The sequence below is a fragment of the Gastrolobium bilobum genome, unplaced genomic scaffold, assembly GCF_033153095.1.
Source record: "Gastrolobium bilobum isolate Gb01-03AN ecotype WA unplaced genomic scaffold, APGP_CSIRO_Gbil_v1 utg5420, whole genome shotgun sequence".
Taxonomy (NCBI): Eukaryota; Viridiplantae; Streptophyta; class Magnoliopsida; order Fabales; family Fabaceae; genus Gastrolobium; species Gastrolobium bilobum.
The window spans coordinates 205,190-228,074 of NW_026898652.1; the positions used below are offsets into that span (position 1 = coordinate 205,190).

The following is a 22,885-nucleotide window of genomic DNA, read 5'->3' on the forward strand; positions in this document are numbered from 1 at the left end:
ATGGTATAGAAAGTTTTATAAAAATTAAATTTGTTTAATGAAAAGTAATAAAAGAAGTGTTATTATTAGTGTTAGAATAATGTGAAACTTGCAAGAAGGCTGTGTGAAGTTGGGGTCTCATGGTGATCTGAACAAGCAGAGAGCATGAACGTGACAGAGATGTAAATTGATCATAAAATATTGGGAGTGCAGCACTGCACTGCACAGCACAGCCTGCACTCCATATTCATCAATTTAACGAATTATATTATCTTGTTTGGACTATGTATGTAGATTTATTCTTTGTTGTAAAAGTCAAGGTTGCTTAAGATGAAGACATATATGTTTCAATCTGTTTTTCAACATTTTCTTTAGTGCGCTTTCTTGTCATGGGGTCCATCTTCTTTTGTTAAAAACATGTCTTACATGCAAATGGCGAACAGTCTTCTTTTTCTTGAACTGTCCTTTTATCTCTTATGCTTTGAAACAGGGTATGTAATTTGATTCTCCATCAAATAACTGAGAATTCGTACTCTTTTATATTTTGCATTACTTCAAATGCTGCAAGTACTGAGAGAACCTGAGGAGTAACCCCACAATTTATCCCTACATCCGTGTCAACTTGGCAATAATTGTTAGTGGTAGTTAATACAATGTCTTCCAAAACCAATTGATTGTCATGCTGTAAGGTGAAAGTGATGTTTGCATCTCTTTCCCTCCTAGTCTCCTCAAATTCATCTTTTCTTTTCTTTTTGGGTTTGGTTGGTTATTTAGATAGTTGTTGATGCTTTCTAATTCCTCAGACAGTGTGATTGCCTCGTTGACAAAAGATGTTTACTCAATGCATTTCTTTCAATCATTTTTCTATTAATTATTGCTTCATTCTTTTCTGTAATTACTTTGGATTTTGGGGATAAATTATAACAGAAATGCGTGTTATTTGTGCATTTTATTCAACATAAAACTTTGCAGATGGTATTAGTCATTGGCTCTTGACCGCTAGTGATTCTGACAAAAGCTATGGTTTTCCCTTAACCAGGTTATTTTGGGCTGAACATGAGGAATGAAAGTGGTCTACATCACCGCTTTTACTTGCTTTGTTTCTTTTTCCCCTATAAACACATTTCTTTCTTCACTTGAATCATGGCTATTCTGCTACTGCTTAGCTGTAAGATGTTCAACTTTCCTTCTCCCTCTACCTTTTCCTAATTATTTTATTATATAATAATCATTACTATTATTTTACTTGTACTGTATTCGTTTTTATTTTATTTTTTGTAATGTATGACTTGGTATTTGCATGACATTGCAGCAGCCTTTTTCTCTTCTTTTTATATCTTTTAATCAGTGGAGATTTTATGAGATTATGAAAGATTCAGAGTGCAATTTTCCTCATGATTACATTTGAATGGTTATGTTGGAAATATTAATATTACTATCAAAGAGGGATCTTTAAGCTTTAATCCTCAAAGATGTCATGAAAAGGCTCATGCCTCCACTTTTAATATTTTCTCTTACTTCCCAAACCTGTGCCTATCTTCTTTTATTGGGTGTATTGCTGTATTAATTTTAATTATAGAAATAACTATGTTTATGATGAAAATGGTTGCTTTTAAAATGTATAAAACTATTAGATTCATATTCATCTAAGGAATGTTGTCAATTCTAATAGGGGTGGTTGGAAATTATTGCTTGCACTTGTCCCACCAAGAGACACTATTCATGTGACTTAAAGGATTGGATTAACCATAACAACCTTGTTATTTGGATTACTTTTAGTTTTAAAAACAGCAATTGAAAAATCTTGTTGTGGCTCTCCAGACAGTAAGGCCCATTCTTTTTTATTTCTTAAAGTTTGCTTCTTCTGACAAGGTATAGTATTCAATAAGTTAGGCATCAAGATCATCGACATGGGAACATAAATAGAAAAGCGTCCCAATAGGATTATCATACACCTTTGTCTTTACATTTTTCTATTGGGTATAAAGCTAACCGTGCTGAGCATCATGTTTGTGTGAAGCATAATCGCATAGACAAGTGTGCTCTAAACTCTTGCTTTAAAAGATGGCAGTTAAGAAACTGGAACACCATGCTCCATGCTGATCCCATATCACAAAGAAAAACTGAAAAGTAAGTTAATATTCTCTTCTGTTATTTCTGTTTACTTACTGGAGAATGACACACTGTCTATTGACATGGAACCAATTATCGTCAAGGATGGGCACTGTGCTAATCTTGCTTTTATTATTCCAATGGCATTTCTAAATGCTTTATTTATAACCTGTTCTGCTGCATTTTCTGGGTAATTTTAACTTTTCTTAGAGTTGCTGTGTCTGAATTTATCATGTCCTTTGAAATTAATCAATTTGTTTTGTTGGCCAAACAAGCGCTTATTTTTTCTTGAAATTACTTTATTTGGAGTGTTCATATTATCGTGCCTTTTAAGACTTCTCATGGTTACTTCTATTCGTCCAGTGTCAATGACTTCATAGCCTTCAAAATTGATGAGTTGTTAGCTTTACATATGTGGCTTTCATTTCTCTCCACTCTTTCCCGTTTTGAATCTTCTCTTATTTGTAGATGCTAGATAATGCATTAACTAATGCAAATATTATATGCCACTTCGTTCCAGATTCATATATATAATTAACTTTACAAGGGGATCTCTGGATATTGTAGTTTTCACTAAATTTTAGCCTTAACCATACACAACTTGATGATTTATTTACTGGAGCACTCAAGAGTTATCCTGTGCTTGGTGATGTTTGTATTTCCCCTTGACGATTTTAATTGTGGAATAGAGTGTTGCCCACAAGTATCAAATAAAAGATAAAAGAGAAAATTTGGTGTAAAATAATGCCTCTTAAGAAATGTTTGATGTTACTTTGCATCTTCAAAATTTTCCCATTTCTTCACTGAACTTCTCTATATAAGAGAGTATTGATGCTTTCTCTTTTCATTTGTTTCAGGACAGAATTTCTCTTCAAATCAACTTAAGATATATTGAAAAAAGATCTTGTAAGCCGCAGCCTCATCTAACTTAGCTTCCACGATACTTATGGTTACTTGCAGCCAGTGATTCTTTTTCTGTTCTTTTTCTCTTTAGAAGGAAAAAAAAACAAAATTTGACAGATTGAAAAGGAAAAATATTTAGTAACCTCTACTATGAGCGATTTAAACATTGAAAGATCAAAGCCATGGGACATATACACAGCTTCAAACCCAGGTCCATCACAAACTGGAGTTGATGAGGAAGCTCCATGGAAAAGCTTTGGGACATCTATGAGTGCTATTTCTTTTGGTTTTGTTGCCACGGCCATTTTGATTTCAATGTTTCTTATAATGGCCATTTTTGAACATTTGTTTAAACCGAGCCCACAGTTTTCCACACCAAGAGCTATGCCTGGAGGTTATCAGGAGCACTCAGTACCACCAGGAAAACAAGGAAATACACAAACAGTAAGCCTCTTCATAATGTTTTACCTTGGTTTTATTATCATATGATGGTGTTTCTAGAACCTGGCATCTCTCTAAACTTCATTTTCATGCATGGGAAAAAAAAATAGTTTTGACAATTAACCCGTGTAACAAAATAATTATTCACTTTTATAAAGGCATAAAATTGAAGATATCTGTTGAGATATATAGTCCCACATTGGTTGTATGTGCAACGAATGTGGTCTTTATAAGACCTTGGGCACTCCCACCCTTTGAGCTAGCTTTTGGAGTGGTGTATCCCAAGGTTCTTTACATGGTATCAGAGTTTCGCCACCCTCCACTTTCTCTTGTGGCGTTTCTTAGCACAGGTAGGTTAGTCCTGTTGCATTGTCCATTCTTCAAGCCCAATGGGCTCTTGTGTGAGGGGGCGTGTTTAGGGGTGTCAATATGGGTTGACACGACACGAATACATCAACACGAACACGACACGAATTTTTATTCGTGTCAAAATCTTCAACACTGACACGACACGAATTTTTTACGGGTTGACACGACACGACACGAATAACACGCAAAATAGGGGTCAAAACGGTAATTGACAAAAAAAATTAAAAAATAGATCGAAAATAAAATAAAAATTAAAAAATAATAATTAAAAAAAAATACGGGTCGACACGAACACGACACGAATTTTTTGCGTGTCATTTTTCCCAACACGAACACGACACGAATTTTTTTACGGGTCAACCCGAACACGAATTTTCGTGTCGTGTCGCGGGTCGACCCGCGTGTCAAAACCCATATTGACACCCCTAGGCGTGTTGAGATATATAGTCCCATATTGGTTTTGTATGTGCAACGAATGTGGTCTTTATAAGACCTTGGGCACTTTCATCCTTTGAGCTAGCTTTTGAGGTGGTGACCTGAAGGTTCTTTACAATATCTAACTTGATTTCTGAGATATATGATCTTGTTTAACTCTTCAAAATTTGAGCATTTGTTATTTTGACTATAAAAAGTTGGTTATTACTTCATTATAAAAAGTGACCATTATATTTTGGAAATTATAGTCTCTTGTTATGTGCTTCACGTTTTAACATCTATATGGACGTTAATGAGGGACAGTGTTAACAAATATGAGTGTGTGTGTGTGTGTAACAGGTTCCATCATCTTATGCGTCTGATCTATCAGTATTGATGCCAGGGCAGCAATATCCTACCTACATCGCCCAACCTGCTCCTCTGCCTTGTCCAAGGGAAGGGACTTATTGGCCTTCTCATGAACATCATTTTGTATTTAATTAGCGCAAATTTTTCTAACCTACAATATATTTATTAGTGAATTTCTATGCAAACAGTTACTCAGAGACTACCAACTTAAGTCAATTTTTTCCATATATACTTACTGTATTTTATATATCAAAATGTGAAACCTGCTTTTTCCATGTTGGTTGTCCTCCAACATGACCGAGTAAGGGAAGCCCTTCAAATTTGTGAACTTGCAATATAATTTTGGTCTGAAGTTGCTGCATAAACGTCCTTCAATATTTGATTGTGTAGCATGCTATGTTTCCTTTTTACTCTCCTATCAATCTCTGCAGCATTTTTTCTCATTGTCACCACTTGTCGTCCCTCCTCTTCCCCATCACATATGTTTTCTTTGTGCATTTTCAATGAGAAAGGAGAACTACAGCCACAGGGATATGTTTTTAAAAATGAATAAAATGATATGTATCTACTTAGGTTATGGTTGGATATTTAATGATGAGTGTAGTGAAATGATAAAAGGTGGAATGAAATAGAATAAATTTAGTATACCATTGTTTAGATATTTTATGATGGAATGAAAATAAAAATAAAAATGTACACTGTATTGTTTGACACTTAAACGGAATGGTAAGGAAATTAATAAAAAAAAATAAGTTAATTCCATCTCATACCCTCAAAATGAGAAACAAAAATAGAAGAAGTATTACATGGAATAAATTAAAATAGATTTCATCATATTCCATTCGTTCCATTCCACTACATTATCAATAATTCAAAGAATGGCAAGTAATGTCATTTCGTTTCCTTTTCCTTCATTTCATCTTTCCAATAATACAAACATAATAAGAAATGTGAGACCATAGAACAATATAAGAAAATGAATACTTTATTTTGAATCTAAATTTTATTGAATTAATTATATATACCTTATTTATAATTAATTTTTATTTAAGTTAGTTATATTTACCTCCTTTGTAATCGTACTTTTTTCTTAAGTATTCTTTTCTTTTAAAATATATTTTTTTATATTTTATTCAAATTTAAAAATATCCGTATAATACAAAAAATATTTACTGATGTATATATCAAATCATTGTGAACTGCTACTTTGATGTAAGCAGCTTTGCATATTCAATAAAAAATTAGTGCCATATCACTCGCATCCCAGTAATATATGGTCATCCACATCTTACAATTCCAAACATTGTATGATCAAAAACTTATTAAAAGAGATTTAAAAAAAAAAAAATCTCCAAAACTGAACATGCACCGAGTGCCGTGCCTACCATTTTCCATGAAACTAATAGTTTGCAAACTTCAGTATAGAAACAAGCAGCAAACAGTAACAAGTGATATACCAAAAGAATATTAGCCAGCACGTATGAACGGCAAGGTGACAAGATATGATACGTTGAGTCCAGCTTTACCATTCATCTTTAATATTTACGGATCACCATAGGTGTTTGTCCATCCTCTCCATTATTAGAAAAGTTTTGCTCAAGTACCAGCTAACCTCAAATCAGTAATAAGAATATTAAGAAAGATGACATAATTTCTCAACGTATCAAATTGATATATACTTAAGTGTTTACACCATAGTTTCTCAAGGTGATCTTATCAACACAAGAAAAGGCAGTGAGTTGATTTCTACTAGTAAATTTCATTAAGTCATTGTGCTGGACTGTAAAAGTATACATTAAAAGTAGGACTAAAATAGGAGAGAAAAGCTGCTGCACTCCTTATACAATGTGCTTTCACTGTAAGAAGGCCTCCCTGATTAGCAAAACTAAAATCAGTTTTCTTGATGATAACTTCCCTCCCCTTTTCTCTCCGACTCCTCGATGATGAATACTTACAGAGTTCTGCTGCAGGCAAGACCTAAAGAAGGACGAATCAGCTACTGATCATCCAACAACTCTTCATCTGGTAATACCATAGTCAACAAAGAATACTTAACCCGGAGAGAAATTTTGCCCTTCTCAACAAGAAGTCTAGCTCCAGAGACAACCCAATAGCCAGGAGTCTCTTGTGGTCCTCTGGTCATCTCAGTTGTGTCAACAAATTTGAGAAGCTTGGGAGCTTGGACAGGCACGGGAGGGCCACCCGGATACACAGCAGAATTTATATTAACATCTGCTGGACGCGGAGGTGGTTTCTGAAATGTTGCTGTGAAGTGTTGGCTAATTAGAGTGGATATGAGTCCTGACTTGGCTCCCAGCCCAGGAGATCCATCCCACTCAGGATGCTTTACCACTTTAGCTCCCAATACAGTTGAGAATCGAAGTCTTAAGAATAGTATATTTTTTATGCCATAATTTTCAACTTGCAATTGTGCTCCTGTTACTATTGCAAGATCCTCCTCAGATTCCACAGGAGCAGTGCACACGTGGGAGAAATTCTTCCATTGAACCTTCTCATAGAATCTCCTATCATAGGACTCCCGCCGAAAGTTATCATTTGGATCATCCTCAAGCTGGAAGATTTTTGGAAGAGATGAAAGGTGTTGCAAATGGATGGCCAACCGATTGCTTTTCTTACCTTCGAGATAAAGACGGAGACCAGTCACTGGCCTCTTGCCCACATCAACCTGTAAAAAAATGACAAAAGTTTTTCCCAGGCCTTAGCACAAAAATCACAAGTTACTAATACCATGATTCATAAGTATTAGTACAATGCTTTCAAAGAACTTAAGTGTGGTGGACTATTAAAACAAATAAAGAATAAAGTCACCCAAGTTCCACCCAAAAACAAAATAAAAAAAGAGAATCAAAGACCGAAAACTTAAGAATGTCCAAGTTAGAAAAATACTGAACTGATGAATGGTAATAAAATACATCAATAGTTTTAGTTTATACCACATGAACTATAAAGATGCCTCTTTATTTGCAATTCTAGGTTCCAGTACATGCTCTACTAAAAATAAATCCTAAAATCTTCCCATAAATTTTCCAATCACATATTTTTCCTTCTTGGTCCTCCTGAATAACCAACCAAATGACATGAACATGATTTCCTATGATCTATAGAGGCACAGCCACTGAGTACCGAGACGTCCAGGACCAAGAAGAACAAGCATTTACCTGTATCGTGTTTACATAAAGCTTTGGCCCCATGAAGCTAAACTGCAAAGATGCAGAGCTACGTTGCTTCCGTTGTGGACCAAGAGGAAGTTCACTGAATACAGGTGCCCACTGCCTTGGAAGCTGGAATTCCAAGAATTGGTGCAGCTCTTCAATTGGTGGTTTATCTGCAAGAATCAATGCAGAAAATTAAGCATTTTGAACTAGCTAAGATAATTTATGTGAAATCAACCAACAATAAAGACAAACAAATTAAAAAAGGTGATTCATGGGAATTTAATTTCAAGGAGCAAAAAATCCAGGCCTTGGACAATGCACAATGTACATGAATCATACTGACATTTAATTGCTATTCTAATAATAAGGGCATCCTTTCTTATGTTTCAGCACTTGGTATTGCAGAGCAATGCTTCAACATTTTTAAATCGTTGTGGGAGCCATCTATACACACTCCTGAAGCAAGCACACATATTTCTCCAACAAAACGTCATTTGGTTTGGGAATATGGATCTTAAAGTATTTTATATGATATTAGGTTCATTCAAAGCCAATCAAATTAAATTCTAAAATGAAATAAAACTTTTAAAAACGAAGGTTGAATGCTTCTCTTCTCTTCTGTTGACTAATCGTTTATCCTTCACAGCCAACAAGAGAAGAGGAAATGGGTGAATCCAAAAATCCATGAGTATTTGCGCGAGAATTTGTAGTCAACTTCATCATAATATGGATTCTTCATTTCATAAACACAACCATTATATATGAAACGTCTATTAGAAGCACAAAAGTATTGAATCAGAAAGCATTTCTCATTCTCCAGCATCCATTTTAAACCATGACAGATATGAAAGATGCTCTAGGCTAGCCTATAAAACCACACTGCCAAATTTTGTGCTTTGTGAAAATGGTCAAGCCACAAAATATGCCATTTATTGAAATCAATTGTTTTTCCCTTTTATTCTACAAATTAAATTTGTTATAACTTAGCATGAACAATGCCATGCCATCATGGGATTCTTGTTCTCTGTAGCAACATCAACAACAAAAGCCTTTTCCCACTAGGTGGGGTATTTTTGCTTTCTGTAGAATATTAGATAATTGAATAAAGGGTAATAGTTAAACTATACATCTACAGAAGCACTGATCTAAAATGTAATTATCTTTATATCATTCTGAGTATCTCTTAATACAAACATAATGGCAGGAAATATTTGCTGGTCCAGAAGAATGGATATGTTTATGTCCTTTATAAATTCAATAACATTTTTTTTCTAAAGCATTTTTTTGAAAAAAATAATCTTCATTAGTCTCAAAATAAACTAGTAATGGTAAAAAAAAAAAAAAAAAAAAAAAAAAAAAAAAAAAAAAAAAAAAAAAAAAGGCTAGAGAAAGGTCTCCCTGTGTCACAGGAGGCACTCAGGAAGATCAGAGTGATGTAGGAAACCGTATGCATAAAAAAATTAAAAACAAAAAGGCTGATTCACTGAGTTTTAAGCTTTTAGAGGAAGCACAACTCCAAATACCACAAGCTGTGAAAAATACTCACACTAGTGTATATTTTCACAGTGGTTGTTGATCAATCAAATTCATAAGACTCCTGGGGATATGCTAACTCTGTGATGATATTATGCATTAGACCAGAAGACAATCAACTTTCAATGTGTAAAGGAAAGTCTGAGTCCATTCAGACAAAGATTGCAAGTATTTATGGTCATGCAACAAGAACAGTTAAAGGTACAGGAGGGGCTGGAGATCATCCTACAATACAACTAACAGTCTATGATAGCTTGTTTGCAGAAAAATAGATATATTTTTCATATGCATAAACTGCTTTGAAGTTAATACAACTTTCAAGAATCGCTTCTCAGAGGTACAAAAGTGCGCGGGGGCCTACTGGCCTTTACAAGTTTATTAATCTATTATCAGCTATCACAAATGAACCATAAACTACATGATCTCCTTAAAATTTTGTACCTAATAGAAGAGCTTGGTCTACCACATTGTGGGCAACAGTTATAATCAAATAGCATATGCTAATGTTATTCGCATAGAATACATGCAAATAAAAGTAGTAATTTTGCTCACATCGTAAGTAAAGGTTTATGGCATGGCTCAAGAATCCACTCCCTGGCACTCCATTCAATAGAGACGTAATTGGAATGAAGGACATTGAGATCACATCAGGCTCCAACTGAACAGTCTGCAACCACTCATTATGGGATATATTTCTGCCATCACTTCCACCCCTCCTCTTCCAAATGCTTACAATGTCCTGCAATAAAAAATAATTTAAGAACAATTGCTATTGTAAATATAAATATTAAAAATATTTTGAAGGTTAAATGTTCTAAGCACACCTCCTTATGTGAATAAGAACTTGATGGACTAATATTGGCAAATGTTAGCCTCTGCTCCCTGATTCCAAACTGAGGGGAAGCAAAATTGATTAGATACCTCCAATCCGAACTGAGAGTTGACATGAATTAACATTACAAAGAGGAGATTATTATTTGAGATCAATTAATTTGACACAACGATTGCAATTCACAAACCTTGCAAGTAAATAATAATTTATTTTAGAGCAATGACTCCCGCACAAACTTATACTATCATACTCCTCATGGACTCCAATGCAAGTCATTGGATAACATCTTGGTCCCACTGTAACATGTTCTGAATGGCCCAAATTGTACATATACCTCGCATAGTCTGTGCAAGTATTGTTTTTACATTGTTTAAAATAATATATGTGGAAGTGGGGGCCTTGGAACCATTGTTAAATGCATGAAATATCAAAGCACAACACAGGGTAGGACTTATTTAAATCTCAGAAGCATCCACTCCAAAGAAATCATATTCTGATGTTTTCATGAAATAGCAATATCTACATAGCAGGATGAGCAATGATCTGTCCCTGGGCTCAAAACTCCAAACATTTCCTCTAACAAGTCCATTCAAACCACACATTTTCTTGGATCTAGAAATACCTTTTTTCATTCCCGAAAATTGGGCCTCTAATTTTTTACTCATAGCCTACACATGGCTAAAAGCCTTAGTTGAAGTCTCTTCGGGACATGAAATTCATGCAGCAAAAATGGCACAGTACAAAGTTACTGCTTTCATATTTTATCTTTGATTCTTTTCATGGAAGAACTTTGTGATAAAGAGAGTCTAATTGCTAAAAAATTAAGGTATAGAAATTTATGTAAGACTAGAAGATAATAGATATATGCATTCATGTATTTTTTTTAGGCATTATCTGTATAATTGTAAATGCAACGTGAAACACTACTCCTAAATTCAGATACAAGGTAAAAGAAAGATGCATAACAATGATTTTCAATATTTTGATGTTAAATGTATCATAAAAGGAAAAGCATAGTGAAGTTTTTTACAAACCTTGTCATTTGGGAAAACTTGATCGGAAGCAATGCTAAATTGGCCATTGGAATCCAGAAACCTTCTATCTGCCATCTCTTTCAATCTTTTCTGAACATCAGCAGGTTGGAGAGTTGATGAATGCTGCTGCTTCAAATATATTACATCTTTTCCCCCCATCTTCATACCAACAATAATATGGGTGCCAAAGGTCTCAATAAACCTGGAACAATTGTGAATAGAAACAGTTGGCCAGAGTCTCAAATCAAAATATAGTTAATAGATAAATGGTAATAGTTAATCCTAATAGAACCAAATAAATTTTTAAGACAGTCAATTTAAGTGGTGCACCCTCTAGTTAGTCTCAACATGACAGGTGCATTCAACCAATGTAAAGAAAAATTTGAAACTAAAAAACTAAATGAAGAGAAGATTACACATCCAAATCAGTCCTAATTTGATAACAACCATTTATGAAGCCTTATATTCTAAATTTAAATGCAAATATACAACCAAAACCAGAGAATCTACATGCCAAAATAAGTTTGTATCACATAAAATTGGCTTATAATTGGCACCCATCAACTATGCCCTGGCTAGATATTATTATTATTATTTATAAGCCCAAGTCAAATTTTTCTATATAAAAAGATGTTGATGAGCAAGGAAAAGTGGGAGTAAAATGATGTTAAATTAATAAAATTGAATCTCATTGAAAAAATAATCAGATATATGTAACCACAGGCTGACATAAATCTGGTATTACATCTAACTCCCTGGCTAAAGTGAAACTCAAGTCATTAAGCTCATTCATACTGTCACTATCAGAAATTTTCTACCACGTGTGCATAACATATAGGGGTGAAAATACAAATCACAAATATTTAAATCCTGAGTCGTAAAATAACAGATGATATATTAGAGAAGCCTCTACTGAATTCGAGTTAAGAATTTATGTATATTCAATAATTATTAAAGGTATTTTCCGTCTTTTTGATACAATGAATCTTTATATGAAGTGAGACTAAGGCTCATAAGCTCAAACCAGAGCAGGTACCCGTAATTCCAAGAACTGACCAAGATGTCAAAACTGGAATTCAGAAGGTAAAAATATTTCACTTGACATGAAAATTGAAAATAGTTTCACGATTTGAAGAAGATTATATTTTAAAAGCTCAATTCACCTTGCTAATGTAGGTGGGTCCCATGATGGTGGTACAGCATTTTTGACATGATCGCAGAGTACCATCTGAGACTTCTCTAGTGCAACAGTGTAAAGGGTAATTAACACTCCATCAAAAGCAAGGGTCTTGGTATGGGCTGCATCTTTCTGCCAACTACCAGAAAATTCAAACATTGCATTGAAAAGCCCTGAGGGAATTTTGCCAGCCAAAGATAATTCCTGATTGAACTGCTCTGACATCTGAAAACATTTAAAAGAAGCAACCAGCCAGTGAAAGGGAGACAATGCACACATTCTTCAAAACTTAAATTGTTGACAAGAAGAAATCTCATCACCACTGTTAAATTACAAATTATAAATAAAAGAAATAATTTATCTGCCCCTTCAAAAGCATTCAGAAATACAATTCAACAGCCTTCAGAGAGATTCATAATTCTAAGATGTTTTGGCTACTTAGGGTTATATATATGTGTGTGTGCGTGTGTGTGTGTATGCGTGTGTGTGTGTGTGTGTGGAAAAGATTAGGCAGAACAGAACTTTGTCCCGTTCCAAGGTTAGGACATACCACGAGCCTTAATGACGACTTACAGTGGTTACTTACAGATGACCTACCAAGGAAGGATTACCAACAGAAATCAAACCCAATATATTTCAATTCGATCCTACCAGTTGAGCCAATCCTCATTGGCTTTGGACAGTGAGTGTTAAAGCAACGTAACAGGGACTCGTCATTTTCAATACAAATTTCATCGCCAAATGACCAGAAGGAGAGAGTTACAAACAAAACACAATAATAAGAGGGGGAGGATTCTTTCCAATGGCTGAGGCCAGGTAATGAACTTCCTACATTTCAGTTAATTCAAAACTAAATTTCCACAGTAACTAATTAGGTTGTCAAGGAATCTATTTGATCCATTTATTATCTAGCAAAGAAGGAAAAGTGTACTCCAATAAGGAGATCACAAGCAACGCCCTAAAATATGAAAGGAAATGAGTACAGTGATGCATGACACTGCTCATGATTTACTTCTAATTTAACAGCCAAAAATTTCATTCAAGCAACAAAAGTGTACGGAATTTTCCTCTTGAAAAAAAAACAGAAAAATTTACCTGTTGAAAAGACAGAACATCAGACCTGAACCTCGTGCGTTCCCCTTTATCACATTTTATTGATTTGGAAACATTTGGTATTGAAACTCCGCCAGGTAAAACCACCTCTCTAACATCATCCTCATCTATCTCAATCAAACGTGAATTTATGGAATCTCCTTTACAATACTTAAGCCTTAGATCAGTACATATATCATAACCACGCCCGATGGACCCAATCGCAATCTCAGCAGCTTTAGGAGCTGGAACTTTAAGTGCCATAACTCAGCACATCACTCTCCTCCAATGAAATCAAAACCAAAATCCACAATTCAGAGGCCACCATGTACTTCAAAACCAAAATCAAAACTAAAATCAAAACTAATAATAATAATAATCAAAAGTTTCGTACAAGTCAATGATTTATGCTTGGCTACAATTCAGACATTTCATGTCCCACCCCAGCACATTCAGAGGCCACCATGTACTTCAAAACAAATGCATTCTTAGTCAAAACTTTTAATTAAGCAAAATTTGCAGTTTAAACCAAGATTTGTTGCAAAAACCATACATAATTACGGTGCATAAGAGCTCATCACTGTTTCTAGGCTCGGAATCGGAGTGAAACCCGTAAAAACGGAGGCGGGAAATAGCTAAGTTCGATAATAGGCGATCGGGCTGAGCAGTGTTTGGTTTGTATCTGGGATTTCGAAACCCTAACGTAAAGATTGCATTTTTAAGGGGGGAAGGAAATCAGAGAGAGAGAGAGAGAGAGAGAGAGTAAAGGAGGAGGAGCGAGAAAGTTGAGTTGGAACTGGAAATTTTGTAGACTTAATAAAATTTTTAACCTTTAACCAAAGTAATGAATACTTCAAGTAAGGCATGATTTGTTTTGCAATATTAAGATTACACTTTGGAGGGATTCACAGTTCAGACCACCATCATATCAAAAGACTACACTTTGATTTATATATATATATATAAAAAAAAGATTACACTTCGAAGATGAACAGTAATTCCGTAGAAAATGATACTTGGATCGATTAAGTTCACTTATTAGATTCTATTTTGCAATTTATGATTTAGCTTAGTTAAAATTTTTCAAATCAGAATTTAAAAAATCCAAATTATATTCAAATACCGCCAAATCCTAATTTTATTCAATATGTTATTTTTGAAATCCAGTTTGCACGCTTCAAATTAAGATTTGGAGCGCATAAATTATAAAATTAAAATAAATGTGTTTATAAAATTTAATAAATTCGAGATAACATAATAAATAAAAGTTTTGATCAATATTTAGTGTCTTTAAGGTAAAGTTATCTAAATATAATTAAGATGGAGTTAAAAAATTATTTTATAAAACCAAAAAAATAAATATAAATATTTTTTTAATGTCTTAAAAAAATTAAATTACCATATTAAAATAAATACGATCACTCTTTTTATTTAAATTATGTATATGGAAAAAAATTTACATCTAAATGTCAATTGATAGATAATGTAACCACTAAAAATTTAAACGATGAATTTTAAACATCATGTACTTAACTTGTTGGTCACATTGGTATTTTTTATTTTTTATTTTTGGTAAAAGAATAGTTAGATTTACTATAGTTAAAACTTAAAAGTAATTTTGATTTAATACTAATGTTAATAAGAATATACAAAATGATTAATTGATTATAGAATTCTCGTTAAGCTAAATTATTAAAAATTTCAATTTTTTCAATAATTTCTGCAAATAATTGAGTGATATCATTAAAAAAAATTAAGGAAAAAATGCATCAAAATCAAACTTGAAAAAAAAAAAAAAAAAAAAACATCACACTGAACATGAATTATGATGGTTTGTTCCGTCCCATCTCATTAATTCATCAGTTCTCTTTTAGTAATCTCATTTCCATCCGTAGTTACGAGATGAAAGTATGGCCTTTATAAGGCCTTGGGCACTCCCACCCCTTGAGCTAGCTTTTGGGGTGGTGACCTCAAGGTTCTTTAAATGGTATCAGAGCCTCACCGTCCCCCGCTTTAAAGTGGAATTAAAATAAATAAAAATAGCACAAAAGGTAAACAAAAAATTGGGCCTGTGCAATTCCACGCTTCTAGCCTAAAAAGGCTCTTGCGTGAGGGGGCGTGTTGAGATATATAGTCCCACATTGATTGGATGGGCAACTAATATGGCATTTATAAGGCCTTGGGCACTCCCACCCCTTGAGCTAGCTTTTGAGGTGGTGACCTCAAAGTTCTTTACAGAAAGCTGTATAATGCTGACCCAAAATTCTTCATTTAAAACAAGAAAACGACTCTTGTTATCAATAATGAATGAACAAGATTAACGGCAGTCACATTTACTGTTCTTCACACGAATTAACGATAATATTAAAAATAAATTGGGATGACTTTTATTATTGTAAAAGTAGCATCCATCCATTATTTGCATTTATGTCTAATTACTATTACGACGTTGACTTTGACTAGACAGTTTTTTGCACATTAAATATTCGTACTAATGTTACATCAATTAATAATTAAAATTTTGTTAAGTGGTGTATGTATAATGTATCAATAATATAAAAAATAAAATTGATTTAGCGATGACATTTATATGATATAGTTAATCGGCCAAACAATGAAGAATCATGGCATGGTCAAACCGACAGTGAATGATTTGCCCATTATGACAGGGCAAAGTGGATATCCACGTGTTCATTAACTACCGTCCTCAGTTCTCAGTTCTCAGTTCAGATGCATAATTCGTGAATGCCTCACATGGACATGTGACTTCCGACAGTACTATCCCTTGTGGCCTTTTTACATCAATAATAATGGTTAAAAGCTATCTTCAACATTTTTGTTACTAAGCCCATGCCCGTGCCCATGCGTGCGAAATTGCAATTTCATTTATCACACTTTCGGAATATTATCTGTCAAAACTGTAGAAAATTCCTCACTCTCACTCAGCTTTTTGACATCTAAGTAAAGTACCTATAGGCTATGTTTGATTTTAGATTACCAAATCCAACTACCCTTTGTTTTTTTGTTTTTTAAATTCCGAATCTATCTCACCAGTCAGTCACATATATTTATTTATAGAGTAAACACTTTTTTGATTCGTGAAAGTATCTACGAAATTCTTTTTAATCCCTGGCAATAAAAAAAGATCAACTTGATCCCTAAAATTATGAAAAAAGGGCCATGATAGTCCTTATGTCAACTCCTCCGTCACTAACATGGCCCTTTTTACATACTGTTAGGTACCAATTTGATCCTTTTTTATTGCCAGGGACTAAAAAGGATTTCGTAGATATTACTAGGGACTAAAAAATGTGTTTACTCTTATTTATATATCAATGTGAGCTGAGGTCTCAACCACATATACTATTCACTTGCTTGCCGTATCGGACATTTTGGTCAAATACTAATTGGTCCCTCACTTGTTATAAATTTATATACATACAGCTTCACTGTCTGTCCTTAATCCTTATACACACACAAACAGGTTGGGTTACCCTCTATCCTACCTCCTTCTCCTCCAACTCCAAGGCAGAAATAATCAGAAAATGAATGGGTATTCCAAGATTAGTACTGGCACTGCCCACAAATCAAGATCTATAGATTTTTCAGATTTTTTCTCATTTCCTCAAACCCCAAAACCAAGCATGGCCAAACATGGGGAACCTGATGATAACAAGGTTAAGAAGATCAAGACCCAGAATTCATCCCCTGAGGCTGATGAGAGGGAAGAAGGAGGAGGTGGTGGCAATAATGGAGAGATGAGATTTGGGATGATGATGATGGGCAGGAGTGGTTCAGTTTCTGCAGCATCTGGGTTTCAGGCTACAATGAAGAGGGCATTCTCAATGAGAAGATCCTCATCGGTTTCGGAGAGGTACTGTAGGATCCATGATCAGTACATGGCAATAGCATCACCTATTGGAGAAGAAACAGACGGAGAAAGAATTAGATCTGTGAAGAAGAAGCAGAGGGGAGGCAAGATCCTCAAAGCCTGTAAGCGCCTGCTTCGACTTTAATTAGTTTACTCCTCTCTCTCTCTCTCTCTCTCTCTCTCTCTCATTATAATTAATAACACTGCAAATCTGCTTTACAGTTTTGTTTACAGAACTCTGAATTCACAACTTTATTTTTATTTTTGCATAATTTCTTTTCTATAATTTAAGTATGTATATTTTATTTTGGCAAAATCTCCAAATAACTACTTCTATTCATTCTATCAGCTGTTACATTTAAAGTCTACTTTTATATGGGTAGGAAGTTGAGGTGAAATGATCATCATTAAATTGTGTCGGTTTGTGTAAGGATTCAAAGTTCCATTTCTAAAAAAAGTGAACTTCAACTAATTATCTCAAGATTGAGAATAATCTACCAAACCTGCTGTGCTTGCAGTTTACTTAATATATCACGCTGCAAAATCAAATCTAAGCGTTCGTTCATGTACTCAAACAAGACTCATCAAACAGGAGGTGCCAATAATGGTGTTATTAGACGGAATTCGAGTTATCATTACTAATAGTGATTTACTTTGGTTAGTTGTGTAATGACTTATTCTCTTACATTTATTTTATTCCATTGAAAAAAAGGGTATCAAGTCGTGCGAAATTGTAAAACAGAAAGGCAGAAGAAAGGAAAGCAATTAACCTTTTTTTTTCCTCAAGAATATGTAGGGAATTATAGGAAGGATAATGAATGTGAAGCAGGAAAAAATATTGAGTGAGACATCAGAGGAGTTGAGTGTAAATTCCATTATAGCATGACAAGAAAAGTAGAACCAACCAAACCAAACCAAAACAAAACATCACACGCCTACCATCCTAACATGAAATATTTTAACTACGGGTTTTAGTTGTCTAATCAGAATAATGTTAGGCTTTTTTTACGGAATTAATACTTTTTTATTTCTGACAATAATTTTCAAAGGGCTTTATTAATCTCATGCAACATAAGAGAAGCTTTTTTATGTCATAGAGATAGTTATGTGTGGGACTCACTCACTTATAATAATAAAAAAAAAAAAAAAGTCACACGGAAGTCGATGTATGTATAGGAGAGAAAAATACTCTTCTACAACATAAGAGTATATTTTCCCATTTTCAAATTACTCTTTCTTTTAAGGGTAATATTTTTTGTATATTGCATAAGAAAAATACTATCTACAATAAATAAGAGAGAGAAAAGAGTTGGAGGTAAGAGAAAAAAAAATTTATGGGACCTAATTAAAAAATATAAGTGTAGGAGATAATCTTTTAATGACATTGGGAAGTTGATTTATGTCCCTTCCTTTAAAAAAAAAAGAAGAAGAAGAATAAATGCATTAAGAAACCGGTATGTTTCTAACCATCTTTCTAATGTTAAACTTTTTCTCTACATGCTAAGTAGCGAGTTTCTCATAAATTCACTTATTAACATGTTTTTTAATAACGAAAATGAAAAATATTATTTAAAATAAGATTATATATATATATATATATATATATATATATATATATATATGGGCTATATATATTGTAAACTATAAACGGTGGACAAAAAGCATATATTTAAAATATAATGCTTAACTTGAGAATGTTAGTCATTGAAATCCATAACTCACGACTTAGCTCTTATAATGCGGTTTTAAATATTGACAAATTACAAACGCTAATATTAATTGAACTTTGTGCGTGTAACAATAAAATATATTGCGGGGCACTTAGGGCTTAGTCAAGTTAAATTTTAACCTAAATTCGCTAAGTTTGTGCAGAATATTTTGAGTGTGGTCTAATATGACCTTAGAGGCTAAATTTAGGCCTACCCTAACCTGTTTTTTCAAAATAAAAGGTTTGGTTTAACCTGACCTAATTTTTCAAATTAAAAGGTATGGCCTATGGCCTACCAAATTTACTATATTTTCAATGGTAAGAGATCAACCATATTTTACTTAAAGAAACCATAACGCAAGAATAAATTATAATTATTTATTAATCCCTTCAAAACCCTCATTTATGATGATTTAAGGAAAAATAAATCTATCTTCACAGATTTGAATATTTAACTTAAAATATTATAAACCACTCCAAATAGCAAAAGTATTATCATATAATAATAAAAATTCATCGTAAAAGTTTATAGGTTGACTTATATGCTTTGAGACAGTTTTCAAAAATGGACTAATTCCTAAGTAGGGTTTTTTACCCTCTTCGGGCCTATTTTGTTTTACTACTTAGGTTAGGTCAAATTTGACTTATTTACATCTTAATAATACTGATCATTGTATAAGAGAAAACTGATCATGTTATCAATTTTCAAAAAAAAACTTTTTTCACATTTTTTTTTTTGGAAATGAGTTTTTTCTTGTGTAATTTGACATGATTAGGTCATCTGAAATATCTTAACCATTCATAAAAGAATCAACGATAATGAGAAATGACAAAGAAAAAATATGAGGATATGGAGTGACAAAAAGATAATCGTTAATTTGTCAATTAATAATTAAGATATTAATTCACATAGCTCAAAGCCATGGGCTGGCCCTTCGAGACTCATTTAAGGGTTCACTCCCTTATCTCCCTAAAGTGAGACTTTTGAATTTGGATCTTCTCATGTTTAAAAGTGGTTATATGATTATATTGTTTGATCACAATCACTTATTTATAAAATCACACACTTTACTCTATCTTATTTCATCACCAATGAATGGTTGTGACTTGTGATCAAACAACATGACCACCTTACCACTTATAAACATGATAGGATCCATATCCGAGACTTTTAGTCCTTCATAATTGATGATTTCTCACTCTTTGCACAACTCATCATGATATATGTTTGTGGTGCGCTACCTCACTAGAACATAGGGGTCTTGGACAAAAGAGATATGACTCTCTTTCATCATTAGAGAATATTTTTCACCTATATATAAATATAAGTTCTTAATATTGAACCAACTTGCCCTTACCTAATCTCCTTCTCTCGGTCCTCACTGAGATACTCACAGAGTCAGTTCTCTATAAGAATTTCGGTTCATATCATTGTCTCTAAAAGCACCTTCATAGTGACATATTTCACACTTTTAAGGGATACAAGCCTAGCTCTGCTCCTACACAAACAGCTTAATGGTCATGTTAAATAAGACATAAAAGGATTCATTTTTATTTTTCTTAATTTACAACGTTATCTAAAATTCCTTTAACTGTGCTAAATATTGTATATAGGTATATATTTTTCTTTCCTTGTTCATAATTTACAATATGCATATCGATTTTTTTAAATTATTACTTGAATTATAGGGTTTTTTTGGATACCTTTATTGTAGTTTTTAATTTACGAAAAGTCCACTCTTGCGCAATTAAAAGCAAGAGTATTTGAGGAAATTTTGTCAAAAAAAAGTAGGGCTATTTGGGAAATTAAAAAAATTAAATATTAATTTCGAAAAAATGCTACTGTTGTTTGAAGGTGCAATTGCAGTCAAGGCTTGAGTGTGAATTAATTGATTTATATGCGATGCCGTTATCGTGTTTGAGAGAATGAATGGGAGGGCGGAGAGATTGTCGTCAGAGTGTAGAGACAATAAAATGCTATTTAATTTACAAAAAAAAAAAAAATGCTATTTACACGGGAAAAATATATAGGCAATTTTTTTTATTTTTTTTACTCAAAAATTAAAATTATATATAAATAGGTAATTTACCTGACTAAATATGATGTGAAAGGGTAAACGTGTAAATATGTAGAATAGATGCGAATTTAAGAAACGGGAATTTTGGTATTCGTGTTTGACATTCAAAGGAGAGAGATTTTGGGGGGAAGTTATTTAGGAACTTGAATTGAAAGGAAAGAAAAGTGTGAGTGCGAATAATAGATAAATGGGAATTTAAAAGAGAAAGAGAGAGAGAGAGGCACACACGCACAAACACAAAAATAAAACAGTAAATAGTAAAGGCTAATTCATCCTCTGATATCTATCTATCCTTCCTTTTTCCACCAATTTTCTCGATTGAAATTGAAACAAACAAACAGCAAAAGAAAGGAAGAAAGAAAGAAAGAATGGGGGATGAGTCACCCAAGAATAAAGTGAAGTTCTTGTGCAGCCATGGCGGAAAGGTTCTTCCCCGACCCTCCGATGGCCTCCTCAAGTATGTCGGCGGCGAGACTCGTGTCATTTCCGTCCCTCGCGACATCACTTTCTCTGGTATGTATGTATTCCTTTTCTCTTTCTCTTTCCCTTTTCCTCTCCATTCCAATTTCCAACAACCAACAAACAAAACAACCAATGGTTAAATAAATAAAATTAATTAATCAAATGATTAAATAAATGTATATATATATATATGATGGATTCATTTGAATGAATATTTCAGAACTGATGAAGAAGGTGAGCGGCATGGTTGAGGGTGAGATTGTGCTAAAGTACCAGCTAGTCCCCGAAGATCTCGATGCATTGGTGTCGGTCAAAACAGATGAAGATATGAAGCACATGATTGACGAACACGATCGACACGACAGTGGTATGCTTCGTGCTTTCCTCTTTCCTTCCAACCCGCTTTTGCTTGATAAGCAGACATCCGAACCTTATTTGTTAGAACAACGTTATATTGATGCCATCAATGGCATCGTACGTACAAGCCCAAGGGAAAGGACCCCTAATAATAATAAGCAGCATGCTTTTTCTGCTTGTTCTTCCCCAAAATCCGTTTCTCCAGATGCTCATACTCATACTCATACTCATACTGCTGCTGCTGATTCATCACCATTCCACGGCAATCGACTTGCAATGCATAAAGTCAGAAGCTCTCCGAGCCTAACAAACCTTGGCAGTAACAGCAGCAGCAGCAGCAGCAATGCCTTTCATGTCGACACACATCACCCTTCGCCTAATTATCCTTCTTCATCGAGACCACAACAGGATCCTCCTCAACTAGGGATTGGGATTGGGATTGGGATGGGAAGGCCGCCACCAATTATCACAATGGGGAAGACGGATATTATTAATAATAGGGGTTTTAACTATTATTACTCGACGACCAGACCCCTCAAGGGGTACGCATACCCAGATGATTCTGCACCTTATGGTCATTTTTTGGTTGAAAGAGTCAATAGTGTGCCTCGGAGTCCTAGAAAGTCTATATGGGAATAGCCGAGGAGAGGTTACGCCTCTCCCTACCTTCTCAATTATTTTGTGTATAGGTGTTGTATCATCGTGTTCATATATGATTTGTAGGAGGAGGGCAAGCTACGAAAGATTGAACAGCGAATTGTAAATACTGCTTTCTTTTCTTTTCTTTGCTTGAATTGAAAACGACGATGGCTTGAGAAATTCGAACATGATATGGAGTGGAGCTACCCTACTATTTCTTTCATACTTGTTACAAAATTTGCAAGTTAGGCACCCCATCGATCATGTTTATTACCAACTTTTGTTTAACGTGAGGTCCTCTAAAACTATTCCTTTCTTCTTCTTCTTTATGGTTTTATC

General features: G+C 33.9%; 4 protein-coding genes across 7 annotated transcripts; 3 read left to right on the plus strand and 1 right to left on the minus strand.

Moving 5' to 3' along the window:
• Window positions 1–1,388: 1,388 nt before the first annotated feature.
• On the plus strand, window positions 1,389–4,787 carry LOC133318092 (uncharacterized). The gene is made up of 4 exons (XM_061520042.1): window positions 1,389–2,109; window positions 2,949–2,997; window positions 3,086–3,438; window positions 4,579–4,787. The coding sequence occupies exons 3-4, from the start codon at window positions 3,145–3,147 to the stop codon at window positions 4,720–4,722; spliced, it is 438 nt and encodes a 145-aa protein (XP_061376026.1). The 5' UTR covers window positions 1,389–2,109; window positions 2,949–2,997; window positions 3,086–3,144; the 3' UTR covers window positions 4,723–4,787.
• A 1,459-nt stretch (window positions 4,788–6,246) lies between these two features.
• Window positions 6,247–14,221, minus strand: LOC133318051 (MACPF domain-containing protein At4g24290). 4 transcript variants are annotated; one of them, XM_061519991.1, is made up of 9 exons: window positions 13,985–14,221; window positions 13,860–13,900; window positions 13,435–13,762; window positions 12,326–12,564; window positions 11,163–11,364; window positions 10,121–10,189; window positions 9,849–10,035; window positions 7,767–7,933; window positions 6,247–7,273 (listed from the first exon to the last, which is right to left on the minus strand). In XM_061519991.1, exons 3-9 carry the CDS (start codon window positions 13,693–13,695, stop codon window positions 6,584–6,586), a joined length of 1,815 nt encoding a protein of 604 aa, XP_061375975.1. In that variant the 5' UTR covers window positions 13,696–13,762; window positions 13,860–13,900; window positions 13,985–14,221; the 3' UTR covers window positions 6,247–6,583. The 4 variants fall into 4 exon arrangements, with proteins under 4 accessions (XP_061375975.1, XP_061375973.1, XP_061375974.1 ...); XM_061519989.1 differs by having other exon boundaries at window positions 13,435–13,714; window positions 13,826–13,900; XM_061519990.1 differs by lacking the exon at window positions 13,860–13,900.
• Window positions 14,222–16,873: 2,652 nt separating this feature from the next.
• Window positions 16,874–17,538, plus strand: LOC133318091 (uncharacterized). The gene has a single exon (XM_061520041.1). The coding sequence runs from the start codon at window positions 16,977–16,979 to the stop codon at window positions 17,445–17,447; it is 471 nt and encodes a 156-aa protein (XP_061376025.1). The 5' UTR covers window positions 16,874–16,976; the 3' UTR covers window positions 17,448–17,538.
• A 3,308-nt stretch (window positions 17,539–20,846) lies between these two features.
• On the plus strand, window positions 20,847–22,546 carry LOC133318059 (uncharacterized). Its single transcript, XM_061519999.1, has 3 exons — window positions 20,847–20,882; window positions 21,430–21,601; window positions 21,771–22,546. Exons 1-3 carry the CDS (start codon window positions 20,847–20,849, stop codon window positions 22,544–22,546), a joined length of 984 nt encoding a protein of 327 aa, XP_061375983.1.
• Window positions 22,547–22,885: the final 339 nt, after the last annotated feature.